The sequence below is a fragment of the Scyliorhinus canicula genome, chromosome 3, assembly GCF_902713615.1.
Source record: "Scyliorhinus canicula chromosome 3, sScyCan1.1, whole genome shotgun sequence".
In the NCBI taxonomy this organism is placed as follows: Eukaryota; Metazoa; Chordata; class Chondrichthyes; order Carcharhiniformes; family Scyliorhinidae; genus Scyliorhinus; species Scyliorhinus canicula.
In genome coordinates, this window is record NC_052148.1 from 273,151,338 (window position 1) to 273,175,365 (window position 24,028).

The 24,028-nt window shown below is 48.7% G+C and overlaps 1 protein-coding gene across 6 annotated transcripts in view; it reads left to right on the forward strand.

Annotated features, from left to right (window-relative positions):
* The first annotated feature begins 3,790 nt into the window (after positions 1-3,790).
* uso1 (USO1 vesicle transport factor) overlaps positions 3,791-24,028 on the forward strand; it is an 83,035-nt gene continuing 62,797 nt past the window's right edge. For 3 of the 6 annotated variants that reach the window (XM_038792857.1, XM_038792859.1, XM_038792860.1), the window contains exons 1-4: positions 3,793-4,007; positions 18,116-18,202; positions 19,373-19,437; positions 23,309-23,388. In XM_038792857.1, coding sequence (XP_038648785.1) covers positions 3,942-4,007; positions 18,116-18,202; positions 19,373-19,437; positions 23,309-23,388 — 298 coding nt within the window. In that variant the 5' untranslated portion in view covers positions 3,793-3,941. Of the gene's footprint in view, positions 4,008-18,115; positions 18,203-19,372; positions 19,438-23,308; positions 23,389-24,028 lie in introns of all 6 variants that reach the window. The other 3 variants (XM_038792854.1, XM_038792855.1, XM_038792856.1) reach the window with 2 other exon arrangements.

Genomic DNA, 24,028 nt, shown 5'->3' on the forward strand with positions numbered 1-24,028 from the left:
TTGAACCCACGCCATCGGTATCATTCTACATCACTCCCTACCTACCTACCGAGCCACTCCAGCTAATCACCCCCACAGCATTATCCAGGATACTGGGGAGAACTCCGATGCCTTTCCTCAAAATCTTACCTTAAATCGATATTTCACGTTCACCTGAAAGGTTAGGCAGGGCCACAGTTTGACATCCCGTGTGTAAAACAGCCCCTCCAGCGGTGCAGCACCCCCCACTACTACAACTGGATAGTTAGCCTGAAGCTTTGAATACAAGTCCTGGATTGTGACTTGAACGTACCGGACTCAGAGGCAAAAGTGCCATCCACTAAACCATGGCTGACACCAAGTACCTCAATACTATTGATTTTGTATTTCTTGTGCGGACACTTTGAATCCATACAAGGGATGGTAGGATTGTCCTGGTGCCTGAGTACACAGTCCTACTGGGCTCAAACTCATTTCTGAGTGACTTCCAAGAACTTTGTATGGGTTAAAATATGCAGGAGTAATAAGAGGAGCTTCCACGAATACTGATGTTAGAAAGTTCTGGGAACATTGGGAGAGAGTCACAGTGGCCCCCATTACAAAAATAAATGGGGGTTATAATGAATAATTTTGATGCATCTGGCTATTGTCATGTGAGAGTACCTTTAAGAAATGGGTGTTTAAGAAATGTACCTTTAAGAAATGGGTGTTTATCAGTGATGTCAGAGTGTGGGTGGAGCTGGGCTGTCTGTCAGCTTTTTACTTTCATTTTAGGCTGTTTGCTGCAGGGTGTGTTTTAGTTTCGTTTTCAGAGCTGGATAGCTGCAGTCAGGTTGGGCGAGTGGGCAAATCAATGGCAGACGCAGTATAATTTGGATAAGTGTGAGGTTGCTCACTTTGAAAGCAAAAACAGGAAGGCAGATTACTACCCAATTCAAATTGTGAGAGGAGAGTGTGCAGTGGGACCTGGGTGTCCCTGTGCACCATTCGCTGAAGGTAAGCATGCAGGTGCAGCAGGCGGTAGAGAAGGCAAATGGTATGTTGCCCTTCATTGCGAGAGCTTTCGAGTTCAGGAGCAGGGATGTGTAGTTGCAATTGTACAGGGCCTTGGTGAGGCCACACCTAGAATAATGTGTGCAGTTTTGGTCTCCTTTTCTGAGGAAGGACGTTCTTTTTTTAAAAATAAATTTAGAGTACCCAATTAATTTTTTCCAATTAAGGGGCAATTTAGTGTGGCCAATCCACCTACCCTGCACATCTTTGGGCTGTGGGGGCGAAACCCATGCAAACGGGGAGAATATGCAAACTCCACACGGACAGTGACCCAGAGCCGGGTTCGAACCTGGGACCTCGGTGCCGTGAGACAGCAGTGCTAACCCACTGCGCCACCGTGCTGCCCTGAGGAAGGATGTTCTTGTTCTCGAGGGAGCGCAGCGAAGGTTTACCAGACTGATTCCAGGGATGGCGGGACTGTCATATGAGGAGAGATTGAATCGGTTAAGATTGTTATCGCTGGAGTTGGATGAGGGGAGATCTCATAGAGACTTAGAAAATTCTAACAGGACTAGACAGGGTGGATGCAGGGAGGATGTTCCCGATGGTGGATGTGCCCAGAACCAGGGCTCACAGTCTGAGGATTCGGGGTAGATGATTTCAGACAGAGATGAGGAGACATATCTTCACCTAAAGAGTGGTGAGCCTGTGGAATTCATTACCACAGGAAGTAGTTGAGGCTAAGATATTGAATACATTCAAGAGGTGGCTGGATATAGCACTTGAGGAGAATGGGATCAAGGTTCCTCCAGTCCGGCCTTATCTTCTTCATCGAGCATTGGAAATTTCAATTCCTCAAAGGTCTTTTGCGTATCACACTCACCCGGACAATCTGTTCTCTACAAATTCCAATAAAATTTCTCGAACACCATATTCACCTTTTTTTGTGCTGATACCAACCTCCGTTTCATCCTGGACCTGTATAATCTCTCTTGAGGCTGCCTGATTATTGTTGGTTCTATTGTTTTGACCTTTTTGAAACATGATGTTTAAAATTGTTAACATTATAAATGCCTTAATAAAATATTTTCTTAAAAAAAGATTGAACAAGACTCGTTTGATGCTGTGCCCTTAAATTGCTCAAGGCTCCATTGTTGCTGTGCCTTTAAATTGTACAAGACTACATTGGCGCTGTGCCTTTAAATTGCTCAAGGCTCCATTGTTGCTGTGCCTTTAAATTGTACAAGACTACATTGTTGCTGTGCCTTTAAATTGCACAAGGCTCCATTGATGCCGTGCCTTTAAATTTACAAGACTACATTGACGTGTCGATAAATTATACCCGACTACATTGGCGCTGTGCCTTTAAATTGCGCAAGGCTCCATTGATGCTGTGTCTTTAAATTGTACAAAACTACATTGGAGCTATGCCTTTTAATTGCGCAAGGCTCCACTGATGCTGTGTCTTTAAATTGTGCAAGGCTGCATTTATGCTGAGCCTTTAAATTGCGCAAGGCTGCATTTATGCTGAGCCTTTAAATTGCGCAAGACTACATTGGCGCTGTGTCTTTAAATTGTACAAGACGACATTGGAACTGTGCCTTTAAATTGTACAGCGATGCGATATCAATAACTACTGAAACGAGGATATAGTCCGAATTGAAGGCTTTAATCAACAAAATGTTTCCCCAGCAGCCCGAGTACAGAAAGAAGGCCGGCTGCTGGGCAACACGGGTTCTTATACCCCGCCTCACTGGGCAGAGCTACCTTACGTTCTGACCAATGAAATGCAAACACTTGGGCCAATGAGCAGTCAGCCTTCTCCATCAATGGTAGCTCACACTCCCAGGTACCGTAGTACCTCTAGGCATACTACCACATACAGTAAAAAGTCTTACAGCACCAGGTTAAAGTCCAACAGGTTTGTTTCAAACACTAGCTTTTGGAGCACTGCTCCTTCTTCAGGTGAATGGAAGGAACAGTGCTCTGAAAGCTCGTGTTTGAAACAAACCTGTTGGACTTTAACCTGATGCTGTAAGACTTCTTACTGTGCTCACCCCAGTCCAACGCCGGCATCTCCACATCATTAAAATTGTACAATAGTGCATTGACGCTGTCTCTTAAATTGTACAAGACTGCATTGGCGCTGTGCCTTTAAATGGTGTCAGGCTGCATTGGTGCTGTGCCTTTACACGGTGTCAGGCTGCATTGGCGCTGTGCCTTTAAATGGTGTCAGGCTGCATTGGCGCTGTGCCTTTACACGGTGTAAGGCTGCATTGGTGCTGTGCCTTTAAATGGTGTCAGGCTGCATTGGTGCTGTGCCTTTAAATGGTGGCAGGCTGCATTGGTGCTGTGCCTTTACATGGTGTCAGGCTGCATTGGTGCTGTGCCGTTAAATGGTGTCAGGCTGCATTGGTGCTGTGCCTTTACATGGTGTCAGGCTGCATTGGTGCTGTGCCGTTAAATGGTGTCAGGCTGCATTGGTGCTGTGCCTTTACATGGTGTCAGGCTGCATTGGTGCTGTGCCGTTAAATGGTGTCAGGCTGCATTGGTGCTGTGCCTTTACATGGTGTCAGGCTGCATTGGCGCTGTGCCTTTAAATGGTGTCAGGCTGCATTGGTGCTGTGCCTTTACATGGTGTCAGGCTGCATTGGTGCTGTGCCTTTAAATGGTGTCAGGCTGCATTGGTCCTGTGCCTTTACATGGTGTCAGGCTGCCTTGGTGTTGTGCCTGAGAATTGTACAGGGCTGGATGGACGCTGCCCCTTTAAGTGCGGGTGCGCTGCCCCTTTAAGCAGCTGGCCCGGCTGCCTGGCGCTGCCACGTCGGCGCGGAGCCGCAGTCCGGGTTCCGCAGTCCGGGTTCCGGCGGCGCTGACGCGGATTAGGATCGGTGCTGTGACTGGGCCGCCCGCCCCCCCGGCTCCCCGCCCCGTGCCCGCCAGGCTCGGCTGCTGACCGTTGGGCCAACATGAACTTCCTCCGCGGGGTGATGGGCGGCCAGAGCGCCGGGCCCCAGCCCAGCGGCGCCGAGACGGTGAGTACCGCCCGCCGGGGCCTCCCCACCGCTCCCCGCCCGCCCGGGGCCTCCCCACCACCAGCCCGGGGCCTCCCCACCGCTCCCCGCCCGCCCGGGGCCTCCCCACCGCTCCCCGCCCGGGGCCTCCCCACCGCCAGCCGGGGCCTCCCCACCGCCCGCCGGGGCCTCCCCACCGCTCCCCGCCCGCCCGGGGCCTCCCCACCGCCCGCCGGGGCCTCCCCGCCCGCCCGGGGCCTCCCCACCGCTCCCCGCCCGCCCGGGGCCTCCCCACCGCCCGCCCGGGGCCTCCCACCCACCAGCCCGGGGCCTCCCCACCGCCCGCCCGGGGCCTCCCGCCCGCCCGGGGCCTCCCCCCCGCTCCCCGCCCGCCCGGGGCCTCCCCACCGCCCGCCCGGGGCCTCCCACCCACCAGCCCGGGGCCTCCCCACCGCCCGCCCGGGGCCTCCCGCCCGCCCGGGGCCTCCCCACCGCTCCCCGCCCGCCCGGGGCCTCCCCACCGCCCGCCCCCGCCCGGGGCCTCCCGCCCGCCGGGGCCTCCCGCCCGCTCCCCCCCGCCCGCCCGGGGCCTCCCGCCCGCTCCCCGCCCACCAGCCCGGGGCCTCCCGCCCGCTCCCCGCCCCCCCGGGGCCTCCTGCCCGGGGCCTCCCCACCGCTCCCCGCCCGCCCGGGGCCTCCCCACCGCTCCCCGCCCGGGGCCTCCCGCCCGCTCCCCGCCCCCCCCGGGGCCTCCCGCCCGCCGGGGCCTCCCCACCGCCCGCCCGGGGCCTCCCCACCGCCCGCCCGGGGCCTCCCGCCCGCTCCCCGCCCCCCCGGGGCCTCCCCACCGCTCCCCGCCCGGGGCCTCCCGCCCGCCCGGGGCCTCCCGCCCGCCCGGGGCCTCCCGCCCGCTCCCCGCCCCCCCGGGGCCTCCTGCCCGCCGGGGCCTCCCGGCATCCACCCGATGCCGCTCCACCCAGGCCCCAGGCCTCGGCCTGGATTTGCTGCTGAGGGAGCGGCTTCACCGTAGCCGGGCACGGGCCCAGCCCGGGCGGCGTGTCAGAGACATGGGAGCACATCCCAGTGCGGAGATTAGAATAAACTCCACACCACAGACAGGGAGTGCTGCACTGTCAGAGGGTCAGTACTGAGGGAGTGCTGCACTGTCAGAGGGTCAGTACTGAGGGAGTGCTGCACTGTCAGAGGGTCAGTACTGAGGGAGCGCCGCACTGTCAGAGGGTCAGTACTGAGGGAGTGCCGCACTGTCAGAGGGTCAGTACTGAGGGAGTGCCGCACTGTCAGAGGGTCAGTACTGAGGGAATGCTGCACTGTCAGAGGGTCAGTACTGAGGGAGTGCCACACTGTCAGAGGGTCAGTACTGAGGGAATGCTGCACTGTCAGAGGGTCAGTACTGAGGGAGTGCCACACTGTCAGAGGGTCAGTACTGAGGGAGCGCCGCACTGTCAGAGGGTCAGTACTGAGGGAGTGCCGCACTGTCAGAGGGTCAATACTGAGGGAGTGCTGCACTGTCAGAGGGTCAGTACTGAGGGAGTGCCGCACTGTCAGAGGGTCAGTACTGAGGGAGTGCCGCACTGTCAGAGGGTCAGTACTGAGGGAGTGCTGCACTGTCAGAGGGTCAGTACTGAGGGAGTGCCGCACTGTCAGAGGGTCAGTACTGAGGGAGTGCCGCACTGTCAGAGGGTCAGTACTGAGGGAGTGCCGCACTGTCAGAGGGTCAGTACTGAGGGAGCGCCGCACTGTCAGAGGGTCAGTACTGAGGGAATGCTGCACTGTCAGAGGGTCAGTACTGAGGGAGTGCCACACTGTCAGAGGGTCAGTACTGAGGGAGCGCCGCACTGTCAGAGGGTCAGTACTGAGGGAGTGCCGCACTGTCAGAGGGTCAATACTGAGGGAGTGCTGCACTGTCAGAGGGTCAGTACTGAGGGAGTGCCGCACTGTCAGAGGGTCAGTACTGAGGGAGTGCCGCACTGTCAGAGGGTCAGTACTGAGGGAGTGCTGCACTGTCAGAGGGTCAGTACTGAGGGAGTGCCGCACTGTCAGAGGGTCAGTACTGAGGGAGTGCCGCACTGTCAGAGGGTCAGTACTGAGGGAGTGCCGCACTGTCAGAGGGTCAGTACTGAGGGAGTGCCGCACTGTCAGAGGGTCAGTACTGAGGGAGTGCTGCACTGTCAGAGGGTCAGTACTGAGGGAGTGCCGCACTGTCAGAGGGTCAGTATTGAGGGAGTGCCGCACTGTCAGAGGGTCAGTACTGAGGGAGTGCCGCACTGTCAGAGGGTCAGTACTGAGGGAGTGCCGCACTGTCAGAGGGTCAGTACTGAGGGAGTGCCGCACTGTCAGAGGGTCAGTACTGAGGGAGTGCTGCACTGTCAGAGGGTCAGTACTGAGGGAGTGCCGCACTGTCAGAGGGTCAGTACTGAGGGAGTGCCGCACTGTCAGAGGGTCAGTACTGAGGGAGTGCCGCACTGTCAGAGGGTCAGTACTGAGGGAGTGCTGCACTGTCAGAGGGTCAGTACTGAGGGAGTGCCGCACTGTCAGAGGGTCAGAACTGAGGGAGAGCCGCACTGTCAGAGGGTCAGTACTGAGGGAGTGCCGCACTGTCAGAGGATCAGTACTGAGGGAGTGCCGCACTGTCAGAGGGTCAGTACTGAGGGAGTGCCGCACTGTCAGAGGGTCAGTACTGAGGGAGTGCCGCACTGTCAGAGGGTCAGTACTGAGGGAGTGCCGCACTGTCAGAGGGTCAGTACTGAGGGAGTGCTGCACTGTCAGAGGGTCAGTACTGAGGGAGTGCCGCACTGTCAGAGGGTCAGAACTGAGGGAGAGCCGCACTGTCAGAGGGTCAGTACTGAGGGAGTGCCGCACTGTCAGAGGATCAGTACTGAGGGAGTGCCGCACTGTCAGAGGGTCAGTACTGAGGGAGTGCCGCACTGTCAGAGGGTCGGTACTGAGGGAGTGCCGCACTGTCAGAGGGTCAGTACTGAGGGATTGCCACACTGTCAGAGGGTCAGTACTGAGGGAGCGCCGCACTGTGGGAGGGTCAGTACTGAGGGAGTGCCGCACTGTCAGAGGGTCAGTACTGAGGGAGTGCTGCACTGTCAGAGGGTCAGTACTGAGGGAGTGCCGCACTGTCAGAGGGTCAGTACTGAGGGAGTGCTGCACTGTCAGAGGGTCAGTACTGAGGGAGTGCCGCACTGTCAGAGGGTCAGTACTGAGGGAGTGCTGCACTGTCAGAGGGTCAGTACTGAGGGAGTGCCGCACTGTCAGAGGGTCAGAACTGAGGGAGAGCCGCACTGTCAGAGGGTCAGTACTGAGGGAGTGCCGCACTGTCAGAGGATCAGTACTGAGGGAGTGCCGCACTGTCAGAGGGTCAGTACTGAGGGAGTGCCGCACTGTCAGAGGGTCAGTACTGAGGGAGTGCCACACTGTCAGAGGGTCAGTACTGTGGGAGTGCCGCACTGTGAGAGGGTCGGTACTGAGGGAGTGCTGCACTGTCAGAGGGTCAGTACTGAGGGAGTGCTGCACTGTCAGAGGGTCAGTACTGAGGGAGTGCCGCACTGTCAGAGGGTCAGTACTGAGGGAGTGCCGTACTGTCAGAGGGTCAGTACTGAGGGAGTGCCGCACTGTCAGAGGGTCAGTACTGAGGGAGTGCCGCACTGTCAGAGGGTCAGTACTGAGGGAGTGCCGCACTGTCAGAGGGTCAGTACTGAAGGTTTGCTGCACTGTGAGAGGGTCAGTACTGAGGGAGTGCTGCACTGTCAGAGGGTCAGTACTGAGGGAGTGCCACACTGTCAGAGGGTCATTACTGAAGGTTTGTTGCACTGTGAGAGGGTCAGTACTGAGGGAGTGCAGCACTGTCAGAGGGTCAGTACTGAGGGAGTGCAGCACTGTCAGAGGATCAGTACTGAGGGGGTGCTGCATTGTCAGAGGATCAGTACTGAGGGAGTGCAGCACTGTCAGAGGGTCAGTACTGAGGGAGTGCTGCACTGTCAGAGGGTCAGTACTGAGGGAGTGCCGCACTGTCAGAGGGTCAGTGCTGAGGGAGTGCCGCACTGTCAGAGGGTCAGTACTGAGGGAGTGCTGCACTGTCAGAGGGTCAGTACTGAGGGAGTGCCGCACTGTCAGAGGGTCAGTACTGAGGGTGTGCCGCACTGTCAGAGGGTCAGTACTGAGGGAGTGCTACATTGTCAGATAAAAAACTGGTTCGTACACAAACAAAGAGTGCCAATGATGGTTTTTCCCCTCTGAAATTCAGGCGGTGATTGCTGGGGTACCGCAGTAATTGGTGCTTTAACCCCACCTATTCCTAATATATGTTAAGTATTTAACTGAGGGAACTAACTAATATCTCCAGATTTGCAGATGACACAATGCTGGGTGGGATGGCGAGTTGTGAGGATGCAGAGATGCTCCAGTGTGATTTGGACAAGTTGAGTGAGTGGGCAAATGCATGGTCGATGCAGTGTAATGTGGATAAATGTGAGGTTATCCACTCTAGTAGCAAAAACACAAAGGCAGGTCATTATCTGATAGGCTGTAGATTGAGAGAGGGGATTGTTGGTCTGCATAGCGAGGGGATTTGAGTAAAGGAGCTGGGATTTCTTGTTGCAATTATACAGGGGCTTGTTGAGACCACATCTGAATATTCATTGCAGGTTTGGTCTCCTTATCTGAGGAAGAATGTTCTTGCTCGAGCAGGAGTGCAGCGAAGGTTTAGCAGACTGACTTTTGGGCTGGCTGGATTGATGTATGCAAAGAAGTTGGTTCTGATTATATTCGTTGGAGTTCAGAAGAATGGGCCATGAACTCATAGAAACCTATAATATTCTAACAGGACTAAACAGGATCGATACAGGAAGGTTGTTCCTGATGGTGAGGGGTACAGAACCAGATTCGGGTTATACCATTAAGGACTGACATGAGGAGAAAAAACTTCACCGAGTGGTTCGCCTGAGTATTTCACTCCCACAGAAAGTAGTTGAGGCCGAAACATTGTATATTTTCAACAAGGTATCAGATATCGCTCTTGGGTCAAAAGGGATCAAGGATTTGGGGGGGATGGCAGAGATGGGCTAATTGAGTAGATGAATGGCGGAGCGGGCTCGAAGGGCTGAATGGATTCCTCCTTCTTCTGTTTTCTATGTTTGTTTGTCAGTATTGAGGGAGCACTGCACTGTTCGAGGGTCGGGACTGAGGGAGTGTCGATACTAGGGAGTGCTGCGCTGTCTAGAGGGTCGGGACCGAGGGAGCGTCACATTGTTGGGAGGGTCGGGACCGAGGGAGCGTCGCACTGTCGGGACCGAGGGAGCGTCACATTGTTGGGAGGGTCGGGACCGAGGGAGCGTCGCACTGTCGGGACCGAGGGAGCGTCACATTGTTGGGAGGGTCGGGACCGAGGGAGCGTCGCATTGTTGGGACGGCCGGGACCGGGGGAGCGTGGCACGGCCGGGACTGAGGGAGCGTAGCACGGCCGGGACTGAGGGAGCGTGGCACGGCCGGGACCGGGGGAGCGTGGCACGGCCGGGACCGGGGGAGCGTGGCACGGCCGGGACCGGGGGAGCGTGGCACGGCCGGGACCGGGGGAGCGTGGCACGGCCGGGGCCGGGGGAGCGTGGCACGGCCGGGGCCGGGGGAGCGTGGCACGGCCGGGGCCGGGGGAGCGTGGCACGGCCGGGGCCGGGGGAGCGTGGCACGGCCGGGGCCGGGGGAGCGTGGCACGGCCGGGGCCGGGGGACTGAGGGAGGGTCGCAGTGTCAATATTACGGAGTGCTGCACTGTCGGGATGGAGGAAGGGTCGGAGTGTCGATACTAGGGAGTACTGCACTGTCAGGAGGGTCGAGTAAGAAAGGAATTTGTGAAATGTCTCAGAGATGGTTATTTTTTGGAACAGGGGTTAGTGTCGCAGGGGTTAGTCCTTGAACCTCAAGATTTTACTGATGGATATTGATAGGCTAGGAGATTGGACCAAAATATGGCAGATGGAGTTTAATGTGGGTAAGTGTGAGGTTATCCATTTTGACTGAAAAAAATAGCAAGGCAAATTATTATCTAAATGGAAAACAGATTCAAAATGTAACTGGGCAGGGCGATCTGGGTGTCTTTGTTCATGAATTGCAGGAAGTCTGAATACAGGTACAGCATGTAAATGAAAAGGCAAATGAAATGTTAGAGTTTATTACAAAAGGACTGGAGTATAAAAGTAGAGAAGTGTTGTTGCAATTGTATAGGGTGTTGGTGAGACCACATCTGGAGTATTGTGTCCAGTTTTCATCTCCTTATTTGAGGACGGATGTGGCGGCATTGGAGGCAGTTCAGAGGAGGTTCACCGGATTGATTCCAGGGATGAAAGGGTTGTCGTATGAGGAGAGATTAAACAGTTTGGGCTTGTACTCGCTGGAGTTTACAAGGATGAGAGTGGATCTGATCGAGGTCTATAAAATACTAAATGGGATTGATAAAGTAAACCATAGACCAATTTTCCCCCCTGTGGGGCAATCTAGAATGAGAGGTCACAGATATAGGTTGAGAGGTGGTAAATTTAAAACTGAGATGAAGAGGAACCAGAGGGTGGTGAATTTCTGGAACTCGCTGCCCCATAGTGCAATGCAATCTGAGTCATTAAATGGTTTCAAGAAAGATATATATTTTTGATTTATAAAGATTTAAGACCAGGAAGAGATCAGCCATGATCTGATTGAATGGTGGAGCAGGCTTGAAGGGCTGAATTGCCAACCTCCGCTCCTAATTCCTATGTAATATAAAGGAAGATTGTCAGAGTTTTTTTGATATAAAAAATAAGACAGAGACAATAATGAACATTGGATCACTGGAAAATGAGCCTGGAGAAGTAGTAACGGGGAACAAATGGCCGAGGAACTGAATAGGTACTTTACATAGTCTTCACGATGGAAGACACCAATGACATACCAGAATTTCAGGAGAATCGGGGGCAGAGGTGAGTGCAGTGGCCATCACTAAGGAGAAATTCTGGGGAAACTGAAAGGTCTGAAGGTGGATAAATTGCCTGGGCCGGAGGGACTACACTCCAGGGTTCTAAAGGAGATAGCTGAGGAGTGGTGGAGGCATTGGTATTCTTTCAGGAATCATTGGAGGCAGGAAGGGTCCCAGGGGAAATGAAAAATGAAATGAAAATCACTTATTGTCACGAGTAGGCTTCAATGAAGTTACTGTGAAAAGCCCCTAGTCGCCACAATCCGGCGCCTGTCCTGGTACGGGAATTGAACCGTGCTGCTGGCCTGCCTTGGTCTGCTTTAAAAGCCAGCGATTTAGCCCAGTGTGCTAATCCAGCCCCAAAACTGGACCAGCCCCAGACTGGAAAGTGGCTAATGTAACACCCCTGTTTAAAAAGAGAGGGAGGCAGAAGACAGGAAATTATGGGCTGGTTGGCCTGACTTGGGTCGCTGTTAAGATTTTAGAGTAGTTTATGAAAAACTTTTTTTCCGTGGACCCATTTTTACCAACCGGCCAATCTTCGCGGTACATGCCGGCTGACTTTCATGACCCACTATTTTCCCTTACCTTTAATGCTTGGTTCTCGTGATCTCACTTGCTTTGTCATTCAATATTACATTTCTGTATGGGTTGTTCATCAGAGGCCCTGGGGCTCACACCAGCACTGCTTTGCCCTGTTGGGGATTTGTTCTGTTGTGGATTCTCCTGAACAGCTCACACCACCACTGCTTTGTCCTGTTGTGGACTCTCCTGTGCCACTCTCTCCAGCAGGTTTAGTTGTGATATCCTGGCCTGTTTGTGTCTCTAGCCCTCTCTTCCTTATTACAAAACAATCTATTCTAACTTTTACAGTCCTGTTGCTGACAAAATGGAGCAATCACCATCGGCCCAGAGCACGTGACGTCAAGAGTTTGGGGCACGTGACTTATTCTCTGCCATTTCAGGCAAGAAGACTGCATTGAATTTTTAAAAATCTTCTCCTGTGTCAGTACATTGACGTCAGGTGGAGGTAGTGTTTCTTGCTGGATTCCGGGTCTGCGCACTGATGAGCGACACGCATGTGTAGCCTGCCTGCATTCTGAAAGTCGGTCATGGCCGGCATTTTTAAAATCCGGCTGTTGCGCATTTATTCTTGCAATCGGGAACGCTGCGATGGATGGCTTCACTACCTTCTTGACACCAGCTCGTGACCCGTAAGAATGAACACCAACACCTCCTCCACAATAGTCCTCAATACCGGTGCCCCGCAAGGCTGCGTACTTAGCCCCCTACTCTACTCCCTGTACACACACGACTGCATGGCAAAACTTGGTTCCAACTCCATCTACAAGTTTGCTGACGATACGACCATAGTGGGCCGGATCTCGAATAACGACGAGTCCGAATACAGGAGGGAGATAGAGAACCTAGTGGAGTGGTGCAGCGACAACAATCTCTCCCTTAATGCCAGTAAAACTAAAGAGCTGGTCATCGACTTCAGGAAGCAAAGTACTGTACACACCCCTGTCAGCATCAACGGAGCCGAGGTAGAGATGGTGAGCAGTTTCAAATTCCTAGGGGTGCACATCACCAAAAATCTATCCTGGCCCACTCATGTCGACGCTATCACCAAGAAAGCACAACAGCGCCTTTACTTCCTCAGGAAACTAAGGAAATTCGGCATGTCCACATTAACCCTTACCAACTTTTACAGATGCACTATAGAGAGCATCCTATCAGGCTGCATCACAGCCTGGTATGGCAACTGCTCGGCCCAGGACCGCAAGGAACTTCAGAGAGTCGTGAATACCGCCCAGTCCATCACACGAACCTGCCTCCCATCCATTGATTCCATCTACACCTCCCGCTGCCGGGGGAAAGCAGGCAGCATAATCAAGGATCCCTCCCACCCGGCTTACTCACTTTTCCAACTTCTTCCATCGGGCAGGAGAACACGGACGAACAGACTCAAAAACAGCTTCTTCCCCACTGTCACCAGACTCCTAAATGACCCTCTTATGGACTGACCTCATTAACACTACACCCACGTCTGCTTCATCCGATGCCAATGCTTATGTAGTACATTGTATATATTGTGTTGCCCTATTATGTATTCTCATGTATTTTCTTGAATTCTGTTTAATTCCCTTTTCTTCCCATGTACTGAATGATCTGTTGAGCTGCTTGCAGAAAAATACTTTTCACTGTACCTCGGTACACGTGACAATAAACAAATCCAATCCAATCCAATCCAACCGTGGGTCATGACCCCAACTTTGAAAATGACTGTTTTTGGGTACATTGAGGATGAGATTGCAGAGTACTTGGAAGTGCATGGTAAAATAGGGCTGAGTCAGCACGGCTTCGTCAAGTGGAGGTTATACCTGACAAATCTGTTGGAATTCTTTGAGAAGGTAATAAGGAAGTTAGACAAAGGAGAGCCAGTGAACTATTTGTATTTCCAGAAAGTGCTGTACAGGCGGCCGCTAAATTAGAAAAGAGCCCGTTGTGTTAGGGACAAGTTTCTGGCATAGATAGAGGATTGGCTGGCTGGCAGAAGGCAGAGAGTGGAGATATAGGGGTATTTTTCTGGATGGCAGCCGGTGACTAGTGGTGTTCCTCGGGTCAGTATTGGGACCACAACTATTCATGATATTCATTAACAAACTGGAAGAAGGAACCGAGGGCATTGTTGCTAAGTTTTCAGATGATAGATATGTAGAGGGAGTGTTATACTCTTGACGTAGCATAAGCTGCTTCCTTGATGTGCACTCTGACAAAGGAAGGTTCAGACTTGGAGATAGCTTTATTTAAACTGTTAACAATTCTCTTACTTGGATTCGACTCTCCTGTTAATCCTACTATAGCTACTCAGACTGACGAACCAGTCTGCTACAATCCAGGTGGTGGGTGTGATGTTTCAAATCAACCCTGTGTCTGTACTCACTAAGTGTCTCCACTGGAAAGTGGACGATCATGTGTGCTGTGTCGTTTTTATATGGGTTGGTGTAATGCCTTCCTGTGGTGGTATCACCTCTGTGTGTATCGTGAATGCCCATTAGTCGTGTCCTATCTTACTGACCTATTGGTTGAGTGTCTGTGTGTCATGTCTCTGGTGCTCCCTCTAGTGTTTATCTAGTCTACGTGTATTTACATTAACCCCTTGTGTATTTACAGTGATGCATATCACCACAGGTTCAGTTGGAAGTTGGGAAGGTAAATGCAATGTTAGCCTTCATTTTGAGAGGGCTCTAATATAAGTGCAGAGAAATAATGCTGAGACTGTATAAGTCTCTGGCCAAACCCCATTTGGAATATTGTGAGCAGATTTGGGCCCCGTATCTAAGGAATCCCCTTATCTCCACTTGTAGGAGAAACTAGAACCTGAGGACACAGCCTCAGACTGAAATGACGATCCTTTAAATCTGAGATGAGGAGGAATTTCTTCAGCCAGAGGGTGGTGAAACTGTGGAACTCTGCCGCAGAAGGCTGTGGAGGCTAAATCACTGAGTGTCTTTAAGAAAGAGATAGATAGGTTCTTGATTAATGAGGAGATCAGGAGTTATGGGAGAAGGCAGGAGAATGGGGATGAAAAACCTATTGGTCATGATCGAATGGCGGAGTAGACTCGATGGATCAAATGGCCTAATTCTGCTGCTATCTCTAATCTTTTCTTCATTTCTCTTTGGTGCCTGCTTATTGTTTGGTTGTTTCTTCCTGGTTGCTTTTGGCTCTTATTTTCTCACAGTATTCACTTGTCCAGCAGCGATTTATTCTGCAGGAATGAGATCCATGCCAGCACCCCTGTGTTGTGACCTATTGCTCCATGAAGCTGTGCAATTTCTCTTCTACCTCTCCTTCCCCTTGCATCCCCAATTCTTCCTAATCATCATAACTAAAACAACTCCCAACAGCTGCAGAATTGGCTGATACCACTGGTTGGAGAAAAGAGCCTGCACCCGGAAAAATTGGTGCCGGGTGCAGGCTCTTGGTCCTCTTCCCTGTGAAAAGAATACTTGATTCTCTTTAATTAAACCAGTACCTTGTATTATGACCAGGTCTTTGGAATGGTGCCTGTACTGTGGATGTTGATAAAACAGCTTTGTTCACCACTTCCTTCCCTGTAACCTGATGTTCGTCATCAAATTCTAGGGAAATCCCATCAAAGGGGCTGGTTTAGCTCACAAGGTTAAATCGCTGGCTTATAAAGCAGACCAAGCAGGCCAGCAGCACGGTTCGATTCCCGTACCAGCCTCCCCGGACAGGCGCCGGAATGTGGCGACTAGGGGCTTTTCACAGTAACTTCATTGAAGGATACTCGTGACAATAAGCGATTTTCATTTTCAATGCCTGCTTTGCTTGAATTGGTAGCCAGCAGATCGGTATCCGCTTCTCTTGTGTGCAGGTGCTTGAGAAACCTATCTGCTGTGGGGCAGTCTTGAGAGACTGCATTAGGTCTGTTTTTCTGTTATTGTTTGTCTTCCCTGCTGACCGGTATCTGAGTTGATAAATGGAAGAACTCTTGCGAGTACTGGGCAGCACGGTAGCATGATGGTTAGCATCAATGCTTCACAGCTCCAGGGTCCCAGGTTCAATTCCCGGCTGGGGCACTGTCTGTGCGGAGTCTGCACGTCCTCCCCGTGTGTGCGTGGGTTTCCTCCGGGTGCTCCGGTTTCCTCCCACAGTCCAAAGATGTGCGGGTTAGGTGGATTGGCCAGGCTAAATTGCCCTTAGTGTCCTAAAAAATAATGTTAATGGGGGTTGTTGGGTTACTGGTATAGGGTGGATACGTGGGCTTGAGTAGGGTGATCATTGCTTGGCACAACATTGAGGGCCGAAGGGCCTGTTCTGTGCTGTACTGTTCTAAACTTCTAAACTACTGACAGGCTGATAGATCTGGGCGTGCATGCACACCGATCACTGAAGTGGCAACGCATGTGGATAAGGTGGTCAAGAAGGCATACGGCATGCTGGCCTTCATTGGTCGGGGCATTGAATATAAAAATTGGCAAGTCATGTTGCAGCTGTACAGGACCTTAATCAGGCGTCATTTGGAATATTGTGTACAATTCTGGTCGTCACACTACCAGAAAGATGTGGATGCTTTGGAGAGGGTACAGAAGCGGTTTGCTAGGATCTTGCCTGGTTTGGAGGGCATTCGCTACGAGGAGAGGTTAGATAAACTCTGTCTGTTCTCACTGGAACGACTGAGGTTGAGAGGCGACCTGATAGACGTCTCCAAGATTGAGTGGCATGGACAGAGTTCTCTTTCCTAGGGTAGGAGAGTCAAGTACTAGAGGACATAGGTTTAAAGTGCGTGGGGAAAAGTTTAGAACAGATGTGCAAGGCAGGTTTTTTTTTGCACAGAGGGTGGTAAATATATGGAACGCGCTGCCTGGGGAGGCGGTGGGAGCTGGTACAATAGCGGCATTTAAGGGACATCTAGACAAATATATGAATAGGGTGGGAATGGAAGGATAAGGACACGGTAAGTACTTGCGGTTCTAGTTTAGGCAGTTACCATGGTCGGCGCAGGCTTGGAGGGCCGAGGGGCTTGTTCCTGTGCTGTATTGTTCCTTCTTCTACTTATTAGGAGTTGTGAAGTGGCAGCACCGAGCTTCGGCTCTTGGCCACAAATGTGATTGTTGCTTTGCTGCTCAGAAGAGGCCTTTCACTAGAGGGTGAGTCAATATTCTCCATTGTTTTCCACCATCTTATGAGGAATCGTCTTTCATCAATAGATTTATAGAATTTACAGTGCAGAAGGAGGCCATTCGGCCCAGCGAGTCTGCACCAGCTCTTGGAAAGAGCACCCTACCCAAGCCCACACCTCCACCCGATCCCCGTAACCCAGTAACCCTACCCAACACTAAGCAATTTAGCATGGCCAATCCACCTAACCTGCACATCTTTGGACTGTGGGAGGAAACCGGAGCACCCGGAGGAAACCCACTCACACACGGGGAGAACATGCAGACTCCGCACAGACAGTGACCCAAGCTGGGAATCGAACGTGGGAACCTGGAGCTGTGAAGCAATTGTGCTACCACTATGAACCCAAAAGACTGTTGCCATGGGATCTCCATTTTCCCTGTTTTCTTCAAGGAGCCATTCACTTTCTGGGGTTCAGCAGATGTTGAAAGTTTTTCTGTAGCCCCAGGAAGAAAATTAGATGACTTCCCAAGCGGTAGCAGTTTTTAAAGTAAGGATGGGATCTATTTATCTGCTGTAAATATCCCAGTTGTCCTTTCACAGATTCTGGTGTGGTTTTGGCTTGGACTTGATGGATGGTAGTTCAAGGCCGATGTCTGGGGGTGGGATAAGATATCAGGAGCTCGTCAGCAGTCAGCCAGTGCTGTCGAAGGCCATGCAATGTGCCAAATTCTTTTGTGTTGTAAACAGTTTTTGGTCAGGCACAGAAGCCCAGTCTGACAGTTCTGTGTTATTGAGGTACCCCAACATGTGATGTTGGCTGTTAAAATCATTAGTGCAGATTGTTTGATGTGCTGCAGACTGTATTACAGTGTTGAACCACAGGTCATTTCGTGGCATGTAAGACATTTGTGATGGTCAGATTATATACTTTGGAGATGGAGTCAGAGTCATCCGATTTTAAGTCTGCTGTGCCTTTGGTAAGACTGTTCTTGATGTAGATGGCTGGTCATATGTCTTGTTGTCCGTGTTTGCAATGAATCACCAGCCAGGATGTTGGCTAGATGGATGGAGCAGTTCACGAGTTGGGTTTCTTGCTGGATGACGTTCCTGCCGGAGAGTTCCTTTACAAGTAGCTGACATTTTGCCCAGGATAAGCCTTCAGTGTTGAGCTGCTCTGTTCTCGTTGCTGGTCCTGTTTCTCCGCTTTGTTGTCTGAGAGTGCAGAATTCATTATCTGAAAAGGAAAGATTTGCAATGCAAGGTGGCAAAGGTGGGGACATGGCACTGGGTGAATTGCTCATTCAGAAAGACACCATTGACATGATGGCTATCTCCTGTGCTGTAACCGTTCTCTGATCCTATGACAGTCAAGTTATAGAAGCTAATCTTTACTGGATTTTAGCAAAGGCTTCCAATTCTTGAATTACACATGCAGTTAAATGAAAATGATTTTGTAATCTTGTCTATGTTTGATTATCACAATGTTATCCGTTCATTTTCTGGAACAGGTTCAGAAGCTGTGTGACAGAGTTGCCTCTTCAACACTATTGGATGACCGCAGAGATGCTGTCCGTGCACTCAAAGCCCTGTCTAAGGTATGCACTTAACCTTTCAGCTATTGGAGCTTTGGAGTAGGTGATTTGGCCCCTTGAAATTACTCCATCATTCAGTTAGATCATGGTTGATCCACCTCAATGTCATTTTCCTGCACTATCCCAAAAACCTCAGATTTTTGTTTAAGACAGGCCATTTTAAGGTAGTGTTTCTTGGTGGCCACATAATTAGTTGCTGGCTTCCAGCAGGAGATGTTTCTGCAGTCTGCCATTTCAGCAAATACACATCACTCTAGGCATTTGCTTTTGATCCAAATTGAGTAAAATATACATAATATAGAAATGTACCAAGGTAATGTTGGTGGAAGCGGGGCAACGGGGAAAATAGCATCAATCATGGAGTGACATCTACTTAAAATTCTACTGCACAGAAATGGCCTGTGTGGCCCAATAAAGGTCTATTCTGTGCCTTTATTTATGACTCACATGCCCGTCTCCCACCTTTCTTCCACTCCACCTTCTTTCTTTCTCCCTGTCAAAATATTCTTCTATTCTTTTCTCCCACATGTTTGTCAAGATTACCCGTAAATAGTATCTGTGCTATTTGGCCAAACGGATCCATGTGGTTCTGCATTCCCCACGCACTCTCCACTGTCTGGGTGAAGAAGATTTGCCTAAGTTTCTGTAGGAGCTATGAATTACTATTTTCCTCATGACCCCTTGTTTTGAACTCCTCCACAAATGGAGACATATTCTCTACATCTTCCCTATCAAACCACTTATAATGTTAAAGACCTCTATTAGGTCACTCCTCTGCCTTTTTTTTGAGCAAAGAGCCCTAGCCTGTTTGACCTTGATGGAAGTACTCAAATCTGTTGTCATCATTATAGTGATTCTGATGTGCTTAATGTGATGTAGGAAGCAGAACTGCCACGGTTCTACGTAAATGTAATATTTTAGGAATTATGTCCTTGTAAATGACCTCCACTGCTTTGTTTGTATTTTTATGGTTTTGTTAACATGCTGCGGCTTTTAATATTTCACTGTGTCCTCTAGATCTCTTTTGTACCACCATCCCATTTAGACTCCTGCCTTCCAAGGATTATATGGCCTCCTCCTCGTCATTAAAACAAAAACCATCTGGAGGAGGAAATGATGAAGTGTTTAGATTTTGGTCCTCACAAATTCTTGTTTAATATTTTTGATTTTCAGAAATATCGCCTTGAAGTGGGCAGTCAGGCCATGGAACACCTTGTTAATGTGCTGCAGACAGACCGGTATGTATCTGTTCCTGTATATGACAAAAGCAATTAAATATATGAAACTTCTTGCCTCAAACGACAAGCATGAGCAGGGATGTGTTTAGAAATTGTGCCTTTTTATATCTGGAGGCTAATGAAGTAAAATTATCTAAATTCACCAGTAAATTGAAACTGGAGAAATACTGAGGGTTATTCTCATGCTTCTGAACAATTGTTTGAGAAATGAGTGATGATATTGCTGCATTAACAGCTTGTTTTCAATGTAGATCATTTTCAATTCAGGATTGTATGGAAAGAATACTGCCTCTGACTCCAGTCACATTAATTAGACAAATTTTATAGCTTAGATGTTTGTTTTTCATATAAAATGCTTGCTATTTCCAACATTTTGTGTATTTTTGGTGTACTATTTTGCATTGATTTGTCTCCGTATCTTTCGGAAAGTTTTCTGTGGCATAAGTTTTCCTATCAATGCTGTTGTGATCTTTCTGGCCTAGTTTTATACTTTGACCATGTCAATTTTGAGCTTGGCATGGCATTTAAGAATCCTACCTGGGCATTGATGCACTGTTTTGTGGTTGAAGCAGCAAGACAGAGGAGAAAACTAGCACTACATCACGGATAGTCATATTACTGTAAGAAATCTAAAGCATGTTGGTAGCAGCTGGAAATGTTAAGGCCCTGATGAATTACGTGGTTGTCAAATTTATCCTAATGCATTGCTTTCAAATTCCATCCTGGCAACAGTGGTAACCTCTGAATCTTTGGAATATATGGTGAAGCAAAATTAAAGTGTAGCCACTAACTTTATTACCATTAATTGACAATCTAAAAGTCTAAAACACTTGATGGTTATCTTATTGTGCAGGAAAGTTGTCCATGCTGTAATGTTTGACAAAAAAATCATTATTTTGTTAAATGAAAACTTGATTGTGTGTGTTTTTCCTCCTTTTTGAGAGCAAACATTAAGAAATTTTAATGCTATAGTTTTAATCTTTTGTACTAACTGCCGTAAGGTAACTTTAAATGGCCAGTGTGAATGTGAGTGAAAGGATGAGTGTATGAAAGAGTGAAGAGCTAGGTGGGTAGGAAGGCAGATGGGTGAGTGGCAGGTAGGTTGGGAGCGTGGTTGGGGGCTAGTCGTGTTGGGTCAGGGGTGGTTGGTTGGACTGGTCGGATTGTTGGGTCCAGCAGGTTGTTGTGGGTCGGGAGGTGAGGTCAGCGAGAGTGATTGAGAGGTCATTACCCTGGAGTTAGACTAGAATTTTTTCTTTTTTGTCTTTTTCCTTTTTAAAAAATAAATTTTGAGTACCTAATTCTTTTTTTTTTCTAATTAAGGGGCAATTTTGCATGGCCAATCCTGAACATCTTTTTGGGTTATGGGAGTAAGTACCACGCAGACACGGGGAGACTAGGATTTTTTCTGTCTAATGTTCCCTTGGTAACTATTCAGCCAAAAAAGTCAGAACTGTCCAAAGCCTCCGACTCTTGCTCAAATTCGGAGACATTTGTGGTAGGTCTCAGGAAGCACGGTAAACACCTTTGGAAATACAAACCTCTTTGGCAATTCCCATCGATCTCCAATGATCCAGAGACTGGGAGATCTGGGCTATAACTTAGATCTAAGAGACCACCTCTGACCTCTGATTTAGGTCGGAGATTTGATTCCATAGAGCTGTACTTCAGCTCGGGTGTCCTAGTTTGAGACGTTTCCAACATAACTTGGCGACAGATTTTATAAGCAGACTACATTTCATAAACTGAAACGAATGTCTTTTATCCTCCTCAACACTATGTTTAACAATGACCTCTGACCAGAACTTTCTTCCAGATGGTCGCAACATCTGTTGGTCTAGAAGGTGGAAAATAGCAACATTAGATTGCTTTACACAAGCCAAACGACTAACTGGATTTATTTCATAAAGCAAAAAAATCAACCAATATACTGCACAGTACATGAAATATTCGGAAGTGATCCACAAGGGATTAATTTACATTTCAAAGCATCAGTTTTTCAGTCAAACAGCTTATTTCCATACTTATCATTGGGGCATTGTTTTAAGATGAAGCAACAGTCTGAAACAACAGTGCCAAACTCTTTCAGGTAAAGGAGTTCCTCATGAAAATTCAAATATTCAGAGTTTGCAAGTTGATGACAACTGACGGAATTGTGGACTGCAAAAAGATTCTATTGAAGATGCGTTCCTCTTTGACATCACAAAATAATACCGTTGCAGATTGTACAGCAAACAGCATGTTAAAACAGTCTTTAACATTTGGGTAAATAATGAGATATTTTGATTCGGGACTTGCCCCATCCTTGTGACAACTGTACATTTGCATTAGATGAAGATGCTCACAGCAGTTGAAACATTAGCCTGCTGAATGCTGCATTTGTTTGCATTTTAATCACTTGTCCTCCTTTATTGTGATTCCTTTGGGAACTAAAATCCCTCCTTGATTTCAAACGTTTAAATGGGTTTTAATCTTCGTTATTCTTGCTAGTTAAATGAAATTATAAACTGAAGGCAGAATTTAGCTGACACATATCTCCCAATACAAGGCAGCTCCATAGTTTTCCTTATTGCAAAACTATTTTAGTTAATGTTCTCAATCAGGATGGGACTGTCAGTTTCTAATTATTAATGAGAGAGTACTGGGTTTAAGTGATATTGAGGATGTATGATTGTCAAGCCTCATGAAATGTCCACATACTGTTACTACTGGGAGTCCAAAGTGGAGGTAGAGTTCTGGTTAGACAGTTCCCCAGCCTGTCATCTTGGCACTTGGATTCTGATACAGAACAACAAGGACGTAGAGCGATTTATCTCCACCCATCAGAAAATAACTTTGAAACTATTTTTGTGGAGACTTGCAGAATCAAAGACAACCAATGGAAAAGTTGTTAAACATGCTTCAGCTACTGTATCCAGTGCCATAAGAAAGCAGATCTGTTTGGAGGAATGATCTGAGTCTGTGCTATAAGCTTCAGTGGTTTGAAACCAAGTTTAAAAACTGCTTCCATTCGTGCTTGGATGTTTTTGGTTTTGTCATTTTCCTTGCGTGTATTTGTGAAGTTAGTGCTTCTGTTTCAAAATAGGTCTGTGGAGCTGTTGGTAATAGCAGCCCTTGTACATGTCCATGCGTGGAGTTGTGATCCTTCTACAAAGAGATGAATACTTTTGCTATGGTGCCCAGAAAAAAATGAGATGCAACCTGCTTAATAATTGCAGCATGTGTTATTTGAGCCAGTTCAAGCTTGTTATACCGTTGTACTTAATTATCCCACCTGAATGATGCTGTACAATCTGCAACGGTATTATTTTGTGATATCAAAGAGGAACATGGCCTTTTTAAAAATAATTCCAGACAAATGGTTCTGGTAGTTTCTGCAGCTGCTAAGTGACTCATTGTTGCCATGATATCATGGGTGGCAATGCTTGCCTCTTAGCGCCTTGTTGTGGCCATGTTGAGGTCAATATGCTGATGAGGTCTTGAACAGAGTGTTTTTGGTAAACTGTCGTGGAAGTATTTCTTTACTGCAACGATATTAACTTCTTCAGTAAGAGAAGTCTAAGAGCAATAACTTAGATTTTTTGGGTATGAATGGGACATAACTGGGCATTTTATCATCATAACTGGACATCTGAGGATGTTTTCAGACAACATTTTATATATTAAGTACAAAGCAAGATTTTTTTTTTAAAAAATCGCTTATCAATAATAAAAAAACAGAAAATGCTGGAAACACTCAGCTGGTCAGGCAATATCTACAGAGTGAGAAACAGTTCACATTTCAGGTTGATAATCTATATTCATAAGTTACCAGTTTGATTTTCTATGTCTGGGTTTGAAAAGATATTTATACTATATATTCCCTCTCCAGCTCGGACTCTGAAATTATTGGCTATGCATTGGATACTCTATGCAATCTGATCTCCAATGATGTCGAAGAGGAGGAACCAGGTATGGTGGAACATTTCAATGCTCTTTATCACTTTCCAGCTAACATTTCTGTACACTGTATCCTTGTGTATAGCAGTTGATCGTACCAAAACATTTCTTTGATTTCAATCTGTGCTTTGCTTTTCAACTTGCTTCATTATTAATCATTGACAATAGGCCATTTCAAGAGGCTTGATTGAGCTAGGTCTGCCACATGAAAAGAGATTAATGAGTTGTGCAATGCGATTATTCACTAACAACCTTGTATCGGTATCATGGTTGACTGAAATCAAGATGAGATTTGACTTGAAATAAAATTAGGTTATTTTTATCTCGAGTTAGCTGAAAGCTGTTTTCTAACTTAAAATACTAGAGGAGAAGTGCTGGATGAAGTTGTGTTGTTTCATGGGGTGATGGACATAATCATAGTGATATCGGAAATGTATGTAGAGGCCATTTGGCCCTTTGTGGCTGTGGCAGATGAAAGAGCGATCCAGCCCATTCTCACTTTCCAGCTTTTGGTCTGTAGGTTATGGCACTTTAAGTACGTATCCATGTTTTAAAAAAAATGTTATTTGGGTTTTTGCCTTTACCACCCTTTCAAACAGTCAGTTCCACAATGTTCCATTTTGCTGCACTTGCCCACAGGAGCACTAAAGGT